This window comes from Podarcis raffonei, chromosome W, assembly GCF_027172205.1.
Source record: "Podarcis raffonei isolate rPodRaf1 chromosome W, rPodRaf1.pri, whole genome shotgun sequence".
Lineage (NCBI taxonomy): Eukaryota > Metazoa > Chordata > Lepidosauria > Squamata > Lacertidae > Podarcis > Podarcis raffonei.
In genome coordinates this window covers 24,463,306-24,484,978 of record NC_070620.1, presented here as the reverse complement: position 1 = coordinate 24,484,978, position 21,673 = coordinate 24,463,306, and the positions used below count along the sequence as shown (strand labels likewise).

The 21,673-nt window shown below is 43.2% G+C and overlaps 1 protein-coding gene across 1 annotated transcript in view; it reads right to left on the bottom strand.

Annotated features, from left to right (window-relative positions):
- Nucleotides 1-7,911: 7,911 nt before the first annotated feature.
- The window catches only part of LOC128405965 (U3 small nucleolar RNA-associated protein 14 homolog A-like), a 32,751-nt gene continuing 18,989 nt past the window's right edge, over nt 7,912-21,673 (bottom strand). The window contains exons 12-15 of the mRNA XM_053373023.1: nt 12,555-12,910; nt 10,136-10,326; nt 9,948-10,047; nt 7,912-9,136 (exon numbers count right to left, since the gene is read on the bottom strand). Of these exons, the coding sequence (XP_053228998.1) occupies nt 8,846-9,136; nt 9,948-10,047; nt 10,136-10,326; nt 12,555-12,910 (938 nt within the window). The 3' untranslated portion in view covers nt 7,912-8,845. The remainder of the gene's footprint in view (nt 9,137-9,947; nt 10,048-10,135; nt 10,327-12,554; nt 12,911-21,673) is intronic.

Sequence of the window (21,673 nt, the reverse complement as noted above, 5' to 3'; positions counted from 1 at the left end):
TTGTCTAATATTTTCACCTTGGTTTTCTGGGACCCCCCTCAGCCTTAGGTTAACTTCCCGTTGTCTAAGTTCATTCATGGAGATCGCATCCCACATTTCTTCTTGTGATTTATTAGTTTCCAAGAGACCTACCCTAATTTTGTCATCTTCACGTTTCAGTTCTTTCATTTCCAATTTCGTCTTTTTCATTCCCTCCTCTAACACATGAGTTCTTTTGGATACCTCTTTAATTTGGCCTTTCAACTCATTTACAGTTTCATCTATTTTCTTATCCATTTTCCCTATCTTTAAGTCTACCTGTTCTATTTTTGTTTCTAAATTCTTCTCACTTTGTCTAATTTCTGCAAACATTTTTAAAATTTCCGATCTGAAATCTGATTCTTGCTTGGACCCCTTTCTTTCTGCTGGAGTCCCCCCATCCCCACCTTTCTTTGGTGGATAAGACATTTTCAGTTAAATATAAAGAAAAAAAATAATAATAATTCAGTTCTATCGATATTTACAAAACTCAAAACCAGTTCCAATAGATCGTTTAAGATAACGTTCCAATAATTTCTTCTTGGTGCCACCAATTAGGCTAATCCACTAAATAAGGTAATCCGGAGTCCCACCAAAGGGAAAATCAAAGTTCAAATCAAAGTTCAAATTATATTCCAATCAAAAATATCCAAAGTTTGGAATGAGATCAGATCAGATGCTTAAGTCAATTCTTCCTGCCTCCAAATAGGCTATTCCTTATAATATCGTTTGCAAAATAATGTATTTTTATTAGAACCACTCTTTATCTTCTTTATCTTCTTGCCCTCAATTGGGCTAAATTCCACAGAAAATCAGGCCAACAAAGGGTTCCAAAGGAAATTCGGACAGGCCAAAATTCTTCCCCCAGATATATAAATCCAGCTTTCAAAAACGTTGAACCAGCCCAGGGAGGTTAGCAAGTACCAGCAAAATAAGTTGTAGTTTCTCTCCCATCCACCAGGAGTCCACCGCCGGCAGAATAAAAAAGAAAAAGAACAAAGAGAAAAAGAAGGGGAGAAAAAAAAATTGTCCAATTCCCCTCCTCAAAAGAGAAAGATGATGGCAACTGTGGTCAGTCTATATGAGTTACTTAAATTTATTTATTTAAGGTTATCTAAAGTACTTAGAGATATGAAAATTTGAAGTTTCAAAGGGAGGAGAAAGCACAGTTGCCGTGCCCTCTTTTCCCTTCCTCTTCTGAGGCACACAAAGACAGTGAGCAATGGCGTCTAAGCCGTAACGCAGTGGGATCTTCCGTTACGCAGAACTTTCAAAAGTGAAACTAAATTCCTCTTCTTTCCCACTGTCACAAAGAGGACTAAATTGTATCAAACAGTATCAAAATATTGTCTCTTTGCTCCCCCTCTACTTTCCTCTCTTGCCAGTTATTCTGTATCCTCAAACATAGTCACAGAAAAATAGAAAGGGGAGAAGAACTTTAGCCGCTAGCGTCACTTACACTTTCCTCCGCTTTGTTTAGATCTCTGCGTCCACGCTGATTTCAGATAAGAATCGAGCTCTTTTTAACTTCCTCTTCTTCGAATCTTTCCTTATATGACATCCACTTTAATTTTATCCTTTTTTAGGCTCGAATTTCCTTTTTTTGAGAATCCAGCGCTTCTCCTACAGGCTCGGGGCTTCGCTTTTTCGGAGACAGCTATGGCTTCCCTCAGCCCGCTTCTCCCCCCGCCGTACTCTTCGCTCCAAAACGGAGTTACCTGACGGCCGGGAGGTCCGCTTTTTGGCTCCGCGGGAACCAGTGTATCTGAACACCCTCCAGATACTTTTCAGGGGACCACGGCGCCCTGTGGAACCCCTATTTTCTCCGAAAAGCTCGGGATTCTCCTCTGGGGAAAAATCCCCGCCTGACTCAGAATCGCGCTGAACCGGAAGTCCGCTGACACGACCTTACAAGGGGCCACTTGGGACTTCGTGGAAAGCATGGCCTCCATGGGGCTGTCCCTGAATAATTTTGGCCCAACTCATAGTCACGGACATGCCTTAGACCTGGTGTTCACCTCTAGTGACGTGGGTGATCTGACACTAAGTAAAAGTGAAACAAAAGAAGTGCCATGGTCAGATCACTTCCTGGTGCAACTGGACTTCTATGCGACCCTTCCCCTCTGCAGGGAGGTGGGACCGATTCAGATGGTCCGCCCCCCCCCCCACTTAATGGATCCAATGGGCTTCCAGAGAGTGGTAGGGGATGTTTTATCCCAAGTTGATGGCCTTTCAGCTGATTCCCTGGTGGCCCGCTGGAATGAGGAGTTAACCAGGGCTATTTACTGTCTGGCTCCGAAGCGCCCTCTCCGATTCCATGGAGCCCGGACAACCCCGTGGTTTTCCCCAGAGCTGAGGGCGATGAAACAATCATTGAGATGGCTAGAGCGCCGGTGGCGGAAAACTCATTCTGAATCAGACCGGACACGGGCTAGAGCTCAACGTCGAGCCTACCAAGTGGCAATGGCGACGGCGAAGAGGGCCTTCTTCACCGCCTCCATTGCATCTGCAGAAACAGCAGCAGGAGACTTTTTCAGGTGGTTCGCAATCTATCGGAACCACCTGCACCACCGGGGCCTGGTAGGGACCCCAAGATCTCCTGCAGTGCTTTTATAAAGTTTTTTGCAGATAAAGTTGCTCAGATTCAGAAGGAGGTAGACTCCACCGTGGGAGCAGGGCCAGGGCGGGAGAGTGCTAGAGTTCTGTCTAGTCCTGTTACATGGGATCAATTCCAAACTGTTACCTCCAAGGATGTGGACAGGCTGCTTGGACAAGTGAAACCGACCACCTGTCTCCTTGATCCTTGCCCATCCTGGCTGATAAAAGCGATCCTGGAAGGGCTGGGCGATGGGCTCTGCGGGGTGGTGAATGCTTTCCTCTGTGAGGGAGCCTTCCCAGACCCGCTGAAAGAGGTAGTCATTAAACCGCTTCTTAAAAAAACATCTTTAGACCCGGCCAATTTGGCCAACTATCGCCCAGTCTCAAATCTTCCATTCTTGGGCAAGGTGATTGAGCGGGTAGCTGCCGAACAACTCCAAGCACGCCTGGAGGATGAGGACCATTTGGATCCGTTCCAATTGGGATTCAGGCCTCACCATGGGACTGAAACTGCCTTGGTCGCGCTGGTTGATGATCTCCGGCGGGCTAGGGACAAAGGTGAGAGCTGTTTCCTAGTTCTGCTGGATATCTCAGCGGCCTTTGACACCATCGACCATAACATCCTTCTAGACTGTCTAGAGGGGCTGGGAGCTGGGGGCACTGTTATACAGTGGTTCCGCTCCTTTCTCCTGGGCCGTGTCCAGAAAGTGGTGTTGGGGAGTGAGTGTTCAGACCCCTGGGCTCTCACTTGTGGGGTGCCTCAGGGTTCTGTCCTCTCCCCCATGCTTTTAATATCTATATGAAGCCGCTGGGAAAGATAATCAGGGCGTTTGGGCTGGGTGTTCATCAGTATGCAGATGACACCCAGCTCTACCTCTCCTTTAAATCAGAACCAGTGAAGGCGGTGAAGGTCCTGTGTGAGTGCCTGGAGGCGGTTAGAGGATGGATGGCAGCTAACAAATTGAGGATGAATCCTGACAAGACAGAAGTACTGTTCTTGGGGGACAGGGGGCGGGCTGGTGTGGAGGACTCCCTGGTCCTGAATGGGGTAACTGTGCCCCTGAAGGACCAGGTGTGCAGCCTGGGAGTCATTTTGGACTCTCAGCTGTCCATGGAGGCGCAGGTCAGCTGTCTACCAGCTCCACCTGGTACGCAGGCTAAGACCCTACCTGCCCGCAGACTGTCTCGCCAGAGTGGTGCATGCTCTAGTTATCTCCCGCTTGGACTACTGCAACGCACTCTATGTGGGGCTACCTTTGAAGGTGACCCGGAAACTGCAATTAATCCAGAATGTGGCAGCTAGACTGGTGACTGGGAGTGGCAGCTGGGACCACATAACACCGGTTCTGAGAGATCTGCATTGGCTCCCAGTACGTTTCCTAGCACAATTCAAAGTGTTGGTGCTGACCTTTAAAGCCCTAAACGGCCTCGGTCCTGTATACCTGAAGGAGCGTCTTCACCCCCATCGTTCAGCCCGGACACTGAGATCCAGCGCCGAGGGCCTTCTGGCGGTTCCCTCATTGCGAGAAGTGAGGTTACAGGGAACCAGACAGAGGGCCTTCTCGGTAGTGGCGCCCACCCAGTGGAACACCCTCCCTTCAGATGTGAAGGAAATAAGCAGCTATCCTATCTTTAAAAGACATCTGAAGGCAGCCCTGTTCAGGGAAGTTTTTAATATTTAACGCTGTACTGTTTTTAACACTTGATTGGGGGCCGCCCAGAGTGGCTGGGGAAAGTCAGCCAGATGGGCGGGATATAAATAATAAATTATTATTATTATTATTATTATTATTATTATTATTATTATTATTATTATGAGGAAGAAGAAGATGATGATGATAAGAAAGACGGGGAAGCTGAGGATGATGATCAGAGTTCGGATTCCAGCTCAGTGAGCAGTGCTGCTGCTGTTGTCAGTGACAGTGATGACACAGCAGACTACAAGAGCGCAAAGGCCTCAATCAGACCATCTGATGCGTCTGACACTGAACTGGAAGAACCACTGTTCACCATTGGCCACTTTTCTCCTAAGAAAGAGGAGGCGAGTGAAGAAGAGTTGCGTCTAGTACGCAGATCTGAAAGGGCCACAAAAGGCAAACCTCCAAAGAGATTTCCTGATGAGTTTGCTAAGACAGCAACTGCTGTTCTTAGTAGCTCAGAGAAGGTGTGGGAACCTTCAAGCTTCAAAGAGGTTCAGGAGTTAACCTCTAAAAATGCTGAGCCATGGCTTAATGCCATGAAGACTGAAGTTGATTCCTTGGATAGGAACCAAACCTGGGAGCTAGTCCCAGTAGTCCCAGGAATGAGACTGGTTGGCAGCAAATGGGTCTTCAAGGACAAGACAGACCAGACTGGCAAGGTTGTCAGACACAAAGCCAGATTGGTTGCCAGAGGTTTTTCACAGGTACCAGGACAGGATTACCATGAGACCTACTCACCCACCGTCAAGTATGATAGCATTAGGCTAATGTTCAAGATTGCTGCAGAGGAGAAACTGCATGTTTCTCATCATGATGTGAACACAGCTTTTTTGTATGGGATTTTTTTTTGGGGGGAGGAGCTGTATATGCTTCCACCTGATGGAATGCAGACACAGAAAGGAATGGTCTGTAAACTACAGAAATCCTTATATGGTCTCAAGCAGAGTGCCAGGTGTTGGAACACAAAACTCACTGAGACATTGCTTTCTCTAGGTTTTCACCAAGGCAAAGCTGATCCATGTGTGTTTGTCAAGGAGGAGGGGCAAAACAAACTGTATTGTTTATGTTTTGTTGATGATCTTTTGATGTTTTGGAAGAATCAGGCTTTGTACCAAAGCACCCTCGCTCAGCTGAAGGAGCACTTTGACATGAAGGATCTTGGTGAGGTTTCCAACTATCTTTCTCTGCAGGTGGGGAAGGACCAAGCAGGTAATTTTCTGGTACACCAAACACAGAAAATTGCTGATGTATTAACCGGGTTGAATTTGGTTGATGTAAACCCAGCAGACACACCGATGGTGACAGGTTACCAGGTAGATTATACTGCTGAAGCGTTTTCTGACACTACCCTGTACAGATGCATTCTAGGCAAGCTGAATTTCATTGCTAGATGTTCAAGACCTGACATAGCTGTAAGCACTAATCTGCTTAGCAGACATGCCAACAATCCTACTGTTCAGGATTGGAAAGCTCTGAAGCGCATAGCCCGCTATTTGAAGGGGACGTTGCACTACAGGCTGAGGTTCACTAGTCAGAAGACTGGAGGTCTTGAAATCTTTGCAGATGCTAGTTTTGGAAGTGACACCACGGATGGTGCAAGCACTTCTGGAGTATGCTACATGTACAACCACTGTCTGTTTGACTGGCTGTGCAAAAAGCAGACGACAGTAAGCCTAAGTTCCTGTGAAGCAGAACTCAATGCCCTATCATTTTCACTCATGGATTGTGAATGGTTGATGCAACTGTTTCAGGACATCAGAGTTTCTGTGAAATGTCCTATACAGGTGTATCAAGACAATAGATCCTGTTTGGTTTTGCTGAACTCGGAGAGTTGCAAGCAAAGAACCAAGTACTTGCAGATTAAGTTACATTGTGCAAGAGAGTGTATTCAGAAAGGACTCATTCAGGTGTCCTACATGCCAGAAAACGAAATTCCTGCAGATCTGTTGTCTAAGGTTGTTAACAGAGAACAACTTAAGGTTTATGTACAGAGGTTGCAATTGGGTTGAACCACAGGTACTACAGGTTACATGGAAAGGGGGAGGATATTAGGATACAGTTCCGTTCCACCTTAAAGGGTCAGGCATGATTGTTGTGTATCACATGCCTGTTTACTCCCAGCACTGTCTTCTGGGAACTTCCATTTTATATATAGCTTTTGTTCCGGCTGTTTTCCTGGACACGGAGGCAAGCAGTCATGTTTTTCCTTTGTTCTGAACTACGTTGAATAAAGCTGTAAATATGCTCTCCTGTCTACATCTTTCGTTGTGGAGACTGCTGAAAGGGTGTGCACGGGCCTTGGAATGTCTCTGAGGCTCGTGTCGCTAATTGACTGATGCTGTTCCACGGGAGACCGGTGATCGTCCGGAGACAACTGGGGGCCTGCCTGATGCCTCCGTCTCCCTGGCAGTATCCCAACAACAGTATCATCTAATTGCCCAAATATTTAATCAGGATAAAGCAATAGGATTTGAAAAAGAAGAATCAAAATTACAAAAAGTATTATTACAAAACTCGAAAAAGAGTATATCCAAAATGTATAATTTATTATTAGAATGGGAGTTAAAGGATGAAGAAGTAAAAGAAGTTATGACTAAATGGGCATGTGATATAGGTTACACAATTCGGCTGGACCAGTGGGAGAAATTATGGAAATGTGATATTAAATTTACGGCATGTTATACAATCAGAGAAAATTTGATGAAAATGGTGTACCAATGGTACTTAACTCCGGTAAAATTGGCAAAAATTTACAAATTAAAATCAAATACCTGTTGGGGATGCAAGAAAGAAATAGGAACAATGTTTCATATGTGGTGGGAATGCCGACCTATTAAACAATTTTGGAATGAAGTATATGAAGAAATCAAAAAGACGTTTAAAATATCTTTCAGTAAAAAACCGGAGGCATTCCCTTTAGGCATAATCACAAACGATATTCCTGACAATCAAAGGAAAGCCAGGATGCCAGGATGCTTATAGCAAAAAATTGGAAAAGGAGAAAAATTCCGTCAATGAAAGAATGGCAAATTAATTTTCGTGAATATATAAATCTGGCAAGACTCACAGCATTCATAAGGGGACAATAGGACCAGAAATTATTAAAAGTATGGGGATGTGCTAAAGAGTATATGAAAAAGCATTGTTCTAGAGTAAGCATACATAATGAATGATGCTTTACAGGCTTAAAGAAAAATGGTGTAAAAAAGTATAAAGATAGAAGTAATCTACATTAGATACAACAATTTAGTAAGAGTAAAAATTTTGAGGTCTTAGAACAAAGGAAGGAAGTCAATATGTGTATATGTATGTAATGACTAGATTAGACTGAATATATGGTTTTATTTGTAGATGTGCGCTTTTTCTTTTGTTTTTCTTTTCTTTTTTGCGTTCAGTTTTTTTTCTTGTTTGTATAGTATTAGTTTGGATTCAATGTTTGTAATTTTTGCTATAATTTTGCATTGAAAATAAAATTTATTTTTTAAAAAAGAAGTTTGTCAGAGTGCCAATAAATCAGATTTATTGCAGTGCCGTTGCAGCAAACTCTGTGAGTCAAAGGATTTACGACCCACAAACTTTAACGAAACGTATTTAGCATAGAAAGTGAATACATGGATTGGAATAATTCATGGGCCAAAAAACCCTCAGCATCAGTCTCAACTCATATGAGTGATTACATTTAAGCTGTTACATAATTGGCATCTGACACCACTAACATGCAGCTATATTAATAAATCATTATCATACTTGTGTTTGTAAGCTGGCAATACAATTGGTACAATGTTCCACATGTGACTTATGTACATCCTTTTTGGCAAAAGTTGTTCACAGGGTGGGGTGGGGGAAGCAACATCAAGGGGCAACATGCAGAATGCACATCAAATTTAGGCCTGTTAACCATTTCCAGGGAAGAAAAGCTTAATTTCAATTGCAGCAACAAAACTACTAACACATTTGTAAAGCTGAGCAGGGTCTGGTATGGTTTCAAATTGGACAAGGGACAGCGTGTTGAGATTCCTACATTGCAGGGGGTTAGACTAGGTCACCCTCGGAGATCCCTTCAAACTCTACTGTTCCATGATTTTATACAAATAGTTAATTGATTCACTTTCCACTTGGTGGCACAGAAATGGAAGAGACTGGATCATTTACAGAATTCCGTGTGGAAGCAAGATGCACAGACAATTTGCCTTACTGGAAAAAGGAACAAGGAGAGTACAAGCACTGAACAGCACAGAAGACATAGATGACTTTACTGAAACTTGTCATCCTTTCATTGGGTTTTCAAAATGATAACCCTGATGACCGGCATCCACCTGATTCACTCAATGGACTCTGGCAGAATTTAATAAATTGATTTGTTCCGTGGGAATAAACGGAGGGAGGGAGGGATGGGAAACAAAGACATTTGTTGTATGTGTTTCTGTGTTATATACTGAAAATCAATAAAATTGACTGAAGAAAATAAGAAGACAACAGTGCCAGTTAGCCCAAGGAGTCTGGCCTGTATGGCAGAGCCCCTGTAGGACTTAGCTCCGCCGAGCCTTCCTCTTTGAGGCATGGCGTGGGTGATGATTGTGGGGTGACAATGATAGTGCCAAATCCGGCTCCCTTCCCATGGCTTTTGCCTTTTCCACTTTGCAGAGCAGCTCACTGTCCTCAGCACTGATGGGCTGGATGATGTGGCCAGGCTGGGTGACAATGTGAGGAGCTGTCAGACGCTGAAAAGCACGCTGGGTGTTCCAAGTGGGGCCCATGGGTGCTTGGATGCTGCGTTCAAATTGCTTGCTGTTCTCAAAGGGGAAGGGCAGCTGGTTCACCTGCAGTGTAGCGAAGAAGTAGTTTAATGGCACCCTGAAAGTGGAAGGCTAGGAACAACACACAGCTAAGCAGGCCGTTCCTGGGAGTGAGGGGGCACGTGCACAAAGTCTTGGTGAGCTGCTTGCATTTTATTATTTTGTAGTTCCAACCTGCTCTATCAACCTTCAGGCAGATAAAACAATCCTTATAAAAAAATACCAAAAGAAAAGAATTGGTATCAGGTACACAGTACAGGCAGTGACCATTTTCTGCACATCTGACTGTCGTCTGGCCACCAACATGCATGCTGCTTTTGGCCCCAGAAAAGGGCAGAACGGGCTTATGCGCAACTGCTGACGCGTGCAATAACCCAGAACACAACCCCATGCAAACAGGGTGTTGCCTGTACATACCCAATCAAGTACATAGGAATTTGCCTTATAACAGGTTGGACTATTTATCCATCTGTCCCAGAACTGTCTGCTTCTCAGCAATCCACGCACACACCTTTCCCATCACTTCATCCTTTTAAACTGGCGAGGCAGGGGATGGAAGCTGGGACTTTCTGCATGCAGAGCAGATGCTCTCCTGATTGAGCTATGGTCTTTCCTCAGTTAAATTCACAGAGTTTAATTACATTCCTGCATTGCAGGGAGTTAGACTAGACGACCCTTGAGGTCCCTTCCAACTATATAATTAAGAAGAAGTCAATTCTAACATCTTAGAATTCTATGAGTCTAAGAACATTTATACTGTATCTTCTTTTCCCCACATTGTTTTTGCAGCTGAAAGCGTGAACAGCAGCCTCCTAGGCCAGAGTGATAAACTCACCTGATGCACCCCTGCTAAAATATTGCGCTGTTCACTCAGGATAACATTGGGCAGGTGCCTGTTTTTCCTTGGGGACCCAGCTGCTGGTTTGATAAGGAACCTAGAAGGCAAAAAAGAAAAGGAAGAAGGGAGGTGAAGCAGGTAACAGTTGGCAGTGCCAGACCATTAAGTTTCCACCCTGAACATACCGTCTCTTCTTCATCTTACTCGGCCGTAGTCCTGCACCTCCCCACTCGCCCCATCCTGGAAGCACCAGATTGATAACTTTCGGTTTGCTGTTTTGCTCTGCCCGACGCTTTTCTTTCATAAAGTTGGCAACAACGTTGTCACTTGCAAAGGCCTCCCAGATCACCTGTCGCTGGTCTTTGCCCATCTCTAGCTGCAAGGGAGAAAAAGATCAGCAGGCAGGTGGACAAGGAGTCTCACAGGATTTCCAGACAATAGGTAACTAACACAGGAAGAGTATAATCTAACAGTGATCTTGATGCTCAATTGGAAATGTAATTGTTTTACGGAAAGTGCTGTTAAGCTTTTTTGAAGGCCCTGCTGGAGCCAAAAGACAAAATGAACGAAGAGAACAGACAAATGAGTCTCCTCCCCACTTTGCATCCTTAACCAACAAGGAGCAAGATACTGCTGTGTGGCAAGGAACTGCATCCAATGAAAGCTCATTCGAGGAGATTGCTGAATTGCTTCTGCTCACAGAGTCTGACTCAGTGCAGGGATTTGGAGCAGGAAGGAATTTCTCTGCCCAGAGGACTGTCCAGGAGCTCTAGTGTTTGGATTTTAAAACACCTCCTTCCCTTTCCCAGCAGCATGTGACTCAGCTCGCTTGCAAGAATTCTCTGGAGCAGTTTGGTCCTCAAATACTTTCCTGTAGTACACAAGCTGTCTGCTTGAGACATGCTGGCATGATTCAAACTAAATGACAAAGCATGCTTTGTCACATTGCAGCCTACCTCAATGTGCCCCCCCACAATACTGATGGACTCCAAATCCCATCATCCCCCAGTTAGCAAACCCAATGCTTACAGATAATGGGAGCCATAGTCAAACACCACCTGGAAGGCTGATCAGATAACAATACACTTGCATAACAAGAGACTCTTAATCTCAGGGTTGTGGGTTCGAGCCCCATGTTGGGCAAGAGTCCTGCATTGCAGGGGGTTGGACTAGATTACCCTCACGGTTCCTTCCATGGTTCCTTTCTACGATTCTATTATCGTCAGTGTGCTGCTGCTGTCCCTTCCTCTCTCCCCTTCTTTATGTGAAAGCAGGTTGAAATTACCTGCTTGTAAGCCCTGTTATGTCTGAACTTGTGGAACAGAAATTTGTTTTATCTGCTGCTCGTTAAAAAATAAACTAGCATATTGAAGACATCTAACCACAGTTCCTCAAGTCTGGACTTAACAGGGAACTGTGATTAATTCAAATGTGAAATCATAATAATGTCCCTTTGGTTATACAGTGGAACCTCGGTTCCCGAACACCTCCGTTGTTGTACGTTTCGGTTCTTGAACACCGAAAACCCGGAAGTAAATGCTTCCGTTTTCGAACGCTTTTCGGAACCTGAACGTACAACATGGCTTCCGCTGAGTGGAAGAAGCTCTTGAAACCAATGGGAAGCCGTGCCTCGGTTTTTGAAAAAGCGAACGAATTTTGTCTGAGAACCGAGGTACCATTGTATTATTAGTTACTCCTATTTTAATGTCTAAGTTTCTCTAGGCATATAAATCGTACTAATGTTAATAGCCTAGTTTTCATTTTTTGTAATTGCTGTTGTTGATGTTTAGGTGCTTTCACCAGGTTATTATTCATTCTTAATACTCTATTAGTTAGTATGTATGTATGTATGTATGTATGTGTGTACGTGCACACACACATACACACACACAAAATGTGTGTGCATTCAAATAAAAACATTTTTTTAAAGGGGTAAAGTAGAAGCTTTCATCCTCCTTTCATACATGTGGAGGAGTGCATGAGCCTCAGGTTTCTTCTTCTAACAACAAACCCTAGTTTGCCATTCATTTCTGAACTGGGCTAGCCTGCTCTGAAAAAGCTAATCTGTGAAGGCAATGATTGGCTTTCTCATACAGTGAGACAGTTGGTCCTTTTAGCTCAGTGCTGGCTCTCCAATAACTCTAGGCAAATACTGCTTCCAACTCTGCTACCCAAAATCAGTTTTTAACAAGAAACAAAACAAGGAATGAACCAAAGCTCTTCTACATGTGATGCAAGGGGAACCTGTGGACCTCCTGATGTTATTGGACTACAACTACCCTTAGCATAGTTGGCTATGCTAACTGGAGCTGATGGGTGTTGACTAATGACATCTGGAGGGCCCCATCCCTAATGTAAAGCATACTCTCTACCATTGGTCTCTTCCCTGATGCATTGGGATAAGGCTCCCTGCAGCTGGAAAACAAACACGCCAAGGAGATTAAACCTTCTCCCTGACACACTAGCTTTCTCCCATTGGGGTGCTTTCAAAGATGAACACTTCCCATGTCGTTAGCCTGAAGGGACACAGTGCAAGTAAAGCGTTAGCACTTAGCTCTTCCGGATCCATGGAAACCCTGATTAACCCCTCCTAATGGTGCTCACCTCATCCTGTACAGCAGAAGGCAAAAACGGACACTGCATGGGACGAAGTGGTTGAGCCAGCACTGCCTTCAGATCAATCAGAGCCTTGTGCTTGGCTGTCTTATTGGAGGTCTGGGTCTTGCTATCCTTGGGCTGTAGCGATGACTCAGCTTCCAGAGGCTGCTGAAGTTCAGCACCGTTGACTTCCGGCATTCTGTTTTCCCGTGGGACTTCCTCTGGCTCCATGGCCTCCATATCCTCTAAGGTATGAAGCCATTCCAGCTTCTCACTCAGGAGTGGCCCCTCTGGCACATGACTTGGAGGTGCTGGTAAAAGCACGTCCGTCATCTTGGGCATTGCTTCCTCACCGTTAAGACCTGAAGCAAGAACACGACACAAATTATCATAGCATCTGAAGGGCACTGCTGGATCAGACATCACTCTAGCCCAGCATCCTGCAGGGTAGGAAAACCAAGGCTCTCTCCCCGTTGCTGCTCTTCAGCAACTGGTACTCAAGGGTACATTGCCTTGGAATGTGGATGCTCCATATTGCCATCATGGTTAATATCAGCAGACCCAAACATTTCACTAATCAACTTTTTTGAATACACCCCCCCCCCAGCAAGCCTACCCAGGCATATCATTTTAATACATCCATTATTTTGAGTTTTAAAATAAATGCAAACATTTGTCAACTAGCTAAATAAAATGATTGCTTCTTACAGCAGTCAAAATATGCTTTTTTCCCCTGAAGGAAACACACGTAGCAAACAAACACAAAAGAATTCTGATTAATAAAAGAATTAGGGATGGATTTTATTTCAGCAGACAATGCTAAAAGACGTGGTGTAGTATTTTACGTTAAACCTGCACTTGAACCCAAGCTAATCCAAAAAGACGATAAAGGGAGGATTCTAATGGTACAAATCAAAGTCCAAGGAGAAAAGATAGTATTGGTGGGAATATATGCACCAAATGAAAATAAATCAAAATTCTTTCAAAAATTTGAAACAGATCTTTTGGAGATTGCAGATGAGAAGGTAATACTAATGGCAGATCTGAATGGGGTACCATCATTAAAGATGGACAGAACAATTAGGAAAAAACACACCAAAGAAGGTAGGCTACCCAAAACTTTTTTTGATATGACAGAGACATTGAATTTAATAGATATCTGGAGAGTAAAACATGTGCTTGATAAACAGTTAACCTTTTTTCACATGTACATGGCAGTAGTGCCAGACTGGATGCAGTTTGGATTTCAAAAGAATTAGAATCAAAAGTTTAAAAAATTGAAATAGATCCCAGAGCATTGTCGGATCATAGTCCTATAATAATGGAAATTCTGAAAGAAAGACAATACACCTTTAGATGGAGATAGAATGAAGATCTATTAGATGATAAAATCTTGTTAGAAAAGGCAAAAAAGGTTCTGGGAGATTACTTTGAATTAAATCTTAATAATAGAACCAGGCTGCAAACAGTATGGCACGCTAGCAAAGCAGTCATGAGGGGACTGTTTATACAACAAAACTCAATTAAGAAAAAGGCAAGAGAAAAGAAAAAGAAAGAAATTTTAGATGAAATTTCAGAGAAAGAAAAATAATTAAAACCCCAGTAAAGACACAGTTAAACAGGCAATTAAACTATTAGAAATTCAATACTCAATGTTGATTAATGAGGAAATAAGCTGGAAAATTAAAATGATGAAACAAAAGTATTTTGAACATGCCAACAAGCCAGGGAAATTACTGGCATGGCAAATGAGGAAAAGTGAGCAAAAAAATTATATAAATAATATAAAACATAATGGTAAGATCACTGACAAACCAAAGGAAATATGGGAAGCCTTCATTAAGTACTTTACAGAGAAGTGGCAGGCTTTAAGCTGAACATAACAAAAACAAAAATGCTTGTTAAAAATGTAACCACGAAAGAAAAGGACGACTTAGAAAAAATATTGGGCCTGAAAATCTCCTCAAAAGCGAAATACCTGGGTATTGGGATCACCCCCAAGAACATAAACTTATTTCAGGATAATTACACCAAAACTTGGTTAGAGATTAGAAAAAAACTTTGAAACCTGGAGTAAATTAAAATTAACATTTCTGGGTAGGATTTCCATTATAAAGATGAATGTGCTTCCAAAATTAATCTTTTTATTTCAAATGATTCCAATACTGGGCGAAGCAGGTTGTCTCAAGATATGACAAAGAGAAATTTCCAAATTCCTGTGGGAAGGGAAGAAACCTAGGATTAAACCCCTGATCTTAATAGACATAAAAGAGAGAGGAGGCTTTTCTCTACCCGACCTAAAACTTTACTACGAGGCAGCCTGTTTCACCTGGCTAAAAGATTGGTGCACATTGCAGGATCCGGACCTCCTGGATCTGGAAGGTTTTGACAACCGTTGGGGATGGCACGCCTACCTGATATATGGAAAAGCGAAAATTCATAAAAAATTTACCAACCATATAATAAGAAAGTCACTCTTTGCTGTATGGGGAAAATATAAAGACCTGATGGAGCCTAAAGTCCCGTGGTGGACTTCTCCAATAGAAGCCATAGCAGTAAAACGGAAAAATACTTAGGAAAGCTGGCCAACATATAAAACACTTCTAAAAAATGAAGATAACCAAATAAAATTAAAAAACTTTGAGGAAATAAGAGAACACATCTCAGACTGGTTCCAATACCATCAGTTATTTGAAAAATTTAAATCTGACAAACAAAAGGGGTTCTCAACAGAAATTTCCCGATTCGAATCTGATCTTGTAAATTCTAAAAGAAAAACTCTTTCCAAAACTTATTGACTCCTTCTTGACTGGACAGTCAAGGAGGAGGAGGTAACAGTGGCAATGGTGAGGTGGTCACAAGATTTTGCCCGTTCAATAACCATGGCCCAATGGGAAAACTTATGGAAGATCAATTGGAAATTCACAAATTGTTACACAATTAGAAAGTACTTTACAGATTTTTATAAAAAAAAATTGTAAAGAAGACACTGATGGAAGAATATATAAAAAGCAGCAATCTCCCAAAAATAAAAGATGAAAAACGGTTATTATTAAATGCTGAAATAACATCGCAGGAAATATTAGATGAAATAAATCAAGCAAAGACAGGCAAATCCCCATGACCAGATGGAATTTCAGCAAAGTATTATAAAAAATCAAATGAACAGCTTGTGATTCCCTTAAAAGATATGATGAATGAGATTTTAAAAACAGGGGAAGTCCCAGAAACATGGAAAGAGGCCTATATAACATTAATACCAAAACAAGATTCAGATATAACACTAGTAAAATATTATAGGCCCATCTCACTATTAAACAATGATTACAAACTGTTTGCATATATCCTTGCTAACAGAATGAAAAGTTCTTTGGAGGAACATATACACCAAGACCAAGCAGGATTTTTTCCAGGTAGACAAATGAAAGATATTATCAGAAACGTTTTAAACATAATTGAATACCTGGAAGTGCAAAATGAAAAACAAGCAGCATTTATGTTTATAGTTATCATCACTTTTGTTCATTCTGGTCCTGGAGGTTCTGGCAAGGAATATTAGAATGGATAAAGAAGTAGCAGGAATAAGAATAAAGAAAAATGAACACAAATTGAAAGCCTTCACGGACAATTTGGTTATTACTGTAGTTCTCTCCCTAGAGTAATAGAAAAAATTCAAAAGTTTGGACAAGTGGCAGGTTTTAAACTTAATAAAAACAAAACCAAACTGTTAGTTAAAAATCTTAAAGAATCAGAAAAGAAAGAACTACCAGACTCTATATAGAAATCCACAAGAAGGTAAAGTATTTAGGAATATGGCTGACGATAAAGAATCTTAATATTTACAAAGACAATTATGAAAAAAAATTAGAATGAAATAAAAAGGAATTTGGAAATATGGAATAATATGAACCTCTCTTTCTTAGGACGAATTGCTGCAATAAAAATGAATGTATTGCCAAAAATGCTATTCCTTTTTCAGACAATGGGTGCCCCATGATATTCTTGTAAAGAAGCTGGTAAAATGAGGTCTTGACTATGCTACCACTCAGTGGATTTGTAACTGGCTGACTGACCGAACCCAAAGGGTGCTCATCAATGGTTCCTCTTCATCCTGGAGAAGAGTGACTAGTGGGGTGCCACAGGGTTCTGTCTTGGGCCAGGTCTTATTCAACATCTTTATCAACGACTTGGATGATGGACTCAAGGGCATCCTGATCAAATTTGCAGATGACACCAAACTGGGAGGGGTGGCTAACACCCCAGAGGACAGGATCACACTTCAAAACGACCTTGACAGATTAGAGAACTGGGCCAAAACAAACAAGATGAACTTTAACAGGGAGAAATGTAAAGTATTGCACTTGGGCAAAAAGAATGAGAGGCACAAATACAAGATGGGGGACACCTGGCCTGAGAGCAATACATGTGAAAAGGATCTAGGAGTCTTGGTTGACCACAAACTTGACATGAGCCAACAGTGTGACGCGGCAGCTAAAAAAGCCAATGCAATTCTGGGCTGCATCAATAGGAGTATAGCATCTAGATCAAGGGAAGTAATAGTGCCACTGTAGTCTGCTCTGGTCAGACCTCACCTGGAGTACTGTGTCCAGTTCTGGGCACCACAGTTCAAGAAGGACACTGACAAATTGGAACGTGTCCAGAGGAGGGCAACCAAAATGGTCAAAGGCCTGGAAACGATGCCTTATGAGGAACGGCTAAGGGAGCTGGGCATGTTTAGCCTGGAGAAGAGGAGGTTAAGGGGTGATATGATAGCCATGTTCAAATATATAAAAGGATGTCATATAGAGGAGGGAGAAAGGTTGTTTTCTGCTGCTCCAGAGAAGCGGACACGGAGCAATGGATCCAAACTACAAGAAAGAAGATTCCACCTAAACATTAGGAAGAACTTCCTGACAGTAAGAGCTGTTCGACAGTGGAATTTGCTGCCAAGGAGTGTGGTGGAGTCTCCTTCTTTGGAGGTCTTTAAGCAGAGGCTTGACAACCATATGTCAGGAGTGCTCTGATGGTGTTTCCTGCTTGGCAGGGGGTTGGACTCGATGGCCCTTGTGGTCTATTCCAACTCTATGATTCTATGAAAGTGTTCTATTCTAATACCGATAAGTAATAATGCTTGCTTCAAAAAATGGCAGCAAGATATTTCAAAATTTATCTGGAATGGGAAAAGGCCAAGAATAAAGCACAAAATACTTACAGACTTAAAACAGTGAGGAGGCTTTTCTCTTCCAGATTTTAAAATTTACAACGAAGCAGCATGCCTTACTTGGATTTGGGATTGGATTAAATTGGGGGAAAAGGAGGCAATAGACTTAGAAGGACACGACAACAGATTCAGTTGGCATTCATACCTGTGGTATGGAAAAGCAAAGGTACACAAAGGATTCCACAATCACATAATTAGAAAGTCCCTGATAAGGGTATGGGAAAAATACAAAGAATTACTGGAATCCAAAACTCAGTGGTGGTTGTCACCTACTGAAGCATTATCACTTAAAACGTTAACAATGAAAGGAATGTGGCCAACATATAGAGATTTATCAGTAGAACAAGAAGCGAAGTGGAAATTGAAAGATTACGATGAGATAAAGGAACACCTTCAGAGTTGGTTGCCTTATAGGCAATTAAATGAAATCTTCACGGAAGATAACAAGAGAGGATTCACTTACAGTTTCAAAATTCCAAAAGGATATCATAGATGATCATTCTAAATTGTTAAAGAAGGTGTACAATATTCTGTTGGAATGGGAAACTAAAGCTGAGGAAATTGAAGCAGTAATGATCAAGTGGGCACAGGACATAGGTCATAACATACAATTTGAGGATTGGATAAGATCATTTCCTGGCACCTTGGGCCACCCTCCTTCTGCTGAAACTTTGGTACAGGCACCAAGGCTCGGCAACCAAACACACGGAAGAAATGCAGCTTCGGCTTCTGTCCGTGGAGCAAGAAATACGGGGTGTCACCTACCACTGAATTGTAGGACCTGTTCATCGTGAAATTTGCAGATTTAATCGATTCAGCCCAAAACCTCTGAGGCAAACCAGAGTCACACAGCTGAATCTCTGATGCTTGAACCAGAGCTTTACTCCTAAGCTCTGCTACGCCCCTCTCCTGAGGAGAAGTCACCTTGTGACGTATCCTTCTCTGGTGAAAAAAACTCTTTAGAGCAGACCCAGTGACCTCTGAACCTCGGTCACACTTGAACCCCTGCACCTTGGTGGAGAACCGTAGTTCCACCTCTGCAACCCAATCTTTGATCAGTTGCGTTGCTTCCTCCTTCGTTCTCAACGTGAACGCCCATGCGTTCTGAGTAAAATCATCTGACAGCGTCAGCAAAAACCTGGCCCCTCCCAGACTTGGTTTTGGCACGGGACCAAAAAGGTCTGCGTGCACAAGCTCAAAAGGTTTTGTGGTTACTCTCTCCACCCTGGGATAACTGTATCCCTTGGTCTTGGCTTTCCTGCAAGCCCTGCAATTTAGGGGTTTACCACATTCCTTTACTTTGCACCCTTTAGTGCACTCCGGTAACATCTGGATGTCTTCACAAGAACCATGTGACATTCTCTTGTGCCACACGCAAGCACATGAAACATGAGTGTGAACGGTGGCTTTCCCAGCATTCCCTTCACCCTCCAGAGGTGTTTCCAGAACAAAGAGGTTGTTCTGATTTCTCTCAACACTTACTAGTTGCTTCCCCCCTCTGGAAATTGTACAGACATTCTCTTCAAAACAAACCTTATACCCCTCCTGTAAGAGACAAGGTACAGATAAAAGACAATGTTTTATCCCTGGTGACACGTAGACCTCCAGCTGCGCCTGGAAAACAGAAACAAACATTTCCAACAGTGGTTAAACGTCTCTGTGACCCATCAGCAAAAACAACTGTTTTCCCAGTTGAAACAGGTTTGCAGTTCCACATCTTGACACCAGGTGTCTCAGTTATGAGATGCCTATTGGCAGCAGAGTCCACAATCCAACGCATCACTTTATCTTCACTGGAGCTGTCCTTCATTGTTGCCTTAGCAACAGACTTCCCGCTGCCCCCATCCTTGGGGCCTTGGCAGGTGTCCTCTAAAACCGCCATCGATGCAGATAGCTGATAAGCGCCGTCTTCCTCCTCTGAGCCACGTACTCTCTGCGTCTTCCCACGCCTGCCTCCCTTGCTGGACTGGTTGCCATGGAAACCCGACTGGTTCCCATGGGAAGTGACCTTGGAAACATCCTGCTCTGTCTCCCTTGCTCTTTGGGGGCAGTAGCGACGCAGATGGTCAGGAGAATTGCAAACAAAGCAACGACGAGTGGAAAAAACCTGAACTGCGCCTTCCGCTGGCCTGGCCCCCCCCCCTGCAACTGGATGGGCTCCCTGTGCCAGCTCGGCCCCCTCTTAGGCGGCGTTCCTCCTCGTCACACAAACAACCGGTGGAAAACTTTGCAAACTTGCCTTTGGTCTTCTCTGCCCCCCCAACCTTGCCAGCAGCTCTCCTTGAGGCTGTACTGCATCTGGGGACGTGGCTTTTGGCTTCCGCTGTGGTTTCTCGGCAAACCCTCTCCAGCTCCTGCCAAACAGCCTGGGCACTATCAAGACCCTTGGCTACCAGCCAGGCCTTCAGCTTCCTGCTCCACTCCTCCCAGTTCTTTCCGTCCAATTTTTCAAATGGGACTGTGTACGATTCATGGCTGTCTGCCATCTTCTCCCCCGGGGCCCAGCGTACTCACGTAACAGCAGTAGCACCTCCGGCACCCGGTTCAGCAGACCAGATCCTCCCCAGCGAGCTCCTCTCTGCCTCAAACGTTAGGCACAGCTCCAACTGGCTCCAGCTTCTCCTCAGCTGGCTGCAACACACACACCGGCACGTCTTTGCTCCAAAGCGTTTGCTGACCACCCATAACCTATGGAATGTTTGATTTGTAGCTTTTCTTTCCGGAGCCCACACGCTTCCGCCTCAGCGCTCTGCTCCCAGGGCTTCCCACAGCTACTTGTAGCAGAGTGTACGCAGCGTAGAAACAGTTGCTGTGTGTGTGCGTGTAATAAATCAGGCTTAATGCACGGTGCCTTCCTTATCTTCCAAAAGTCTTTATTCGTGTAGAAAAACAGCTCATAACTCTCCTGGTGACAGAGCACTCATTTTGCCCGTCTCTCCTCCAGTAACGGAACAACACACTGAGACACAGGAAAACACTCCCCTCAGTATACTAAACCACGCCTCAGAATGTGAGACGTCACTCAGAACTTCTTAACCCTGTAAGTTCTGATTCTCTCCACAGTCATAGGTATATCAGTGTATTCAAATCTGAATTGTCAAATTGTATTATTAGTGTTATTATGGTTTTTGTTTTTCGTCTTTTGCGATTGTTGTTTGTATTGAAAAAATGATTAAATAAATTAAAAGTTTAAAAAAACCATCCATGCTTAGATTACAAAAAAAAAAAAGACTGGAGAAATACCATCTAAAGAACAATGGCAAGAAAAATTGATGAACTATGCAGAACTGGCAAAATTAATGGACAAACTGCGTGAAAAGGACAATAGTGACTTTGGAAGAGAATGGGAACCCTTTACAACAGGCAGGATTTAAATAAACGTTCACAACTTTATTTACAGAGAACAAGAAATACAATTAGTGATAACAGAACATTATGTATAAACAGAATGTAACATTTGGAATTAAAGAACCTTTTAATGAGGGTGAAAGAGGAGAGCGCAAAATATGGTCTGAGGCTCAACATCAAAAAAACGAAGATCATGGCCACTGGTCCCATCACCTCCTGGCAAATAGAAGGGGAAGAAATGGAGGCAGTGAGAGATTTTACTTTCTTGGGCTCCATGATCACTGCAGATGGTGACAGCAGCCACGAAATTAAAAGACGCCTGCTTCTTGGGAGAAGGGCAATGACAGGCCTAGACAGCATCTTGAGAAGTAGAGACGTCACCTTGCCAACAAAGGTCCGTATAGTTAAAGCCATGGTTTTCCCAGTAGTGATGTATGGAAGTGAGAGCTGGACCATAAAGAAGGCTGATCGCCGAAGAATTGATGCTTTTGAATTATGGTGCTGGAGAAGACTCTTGAGAGTCCCATGGACTGCAAGAAGATCAAACGCATCCATT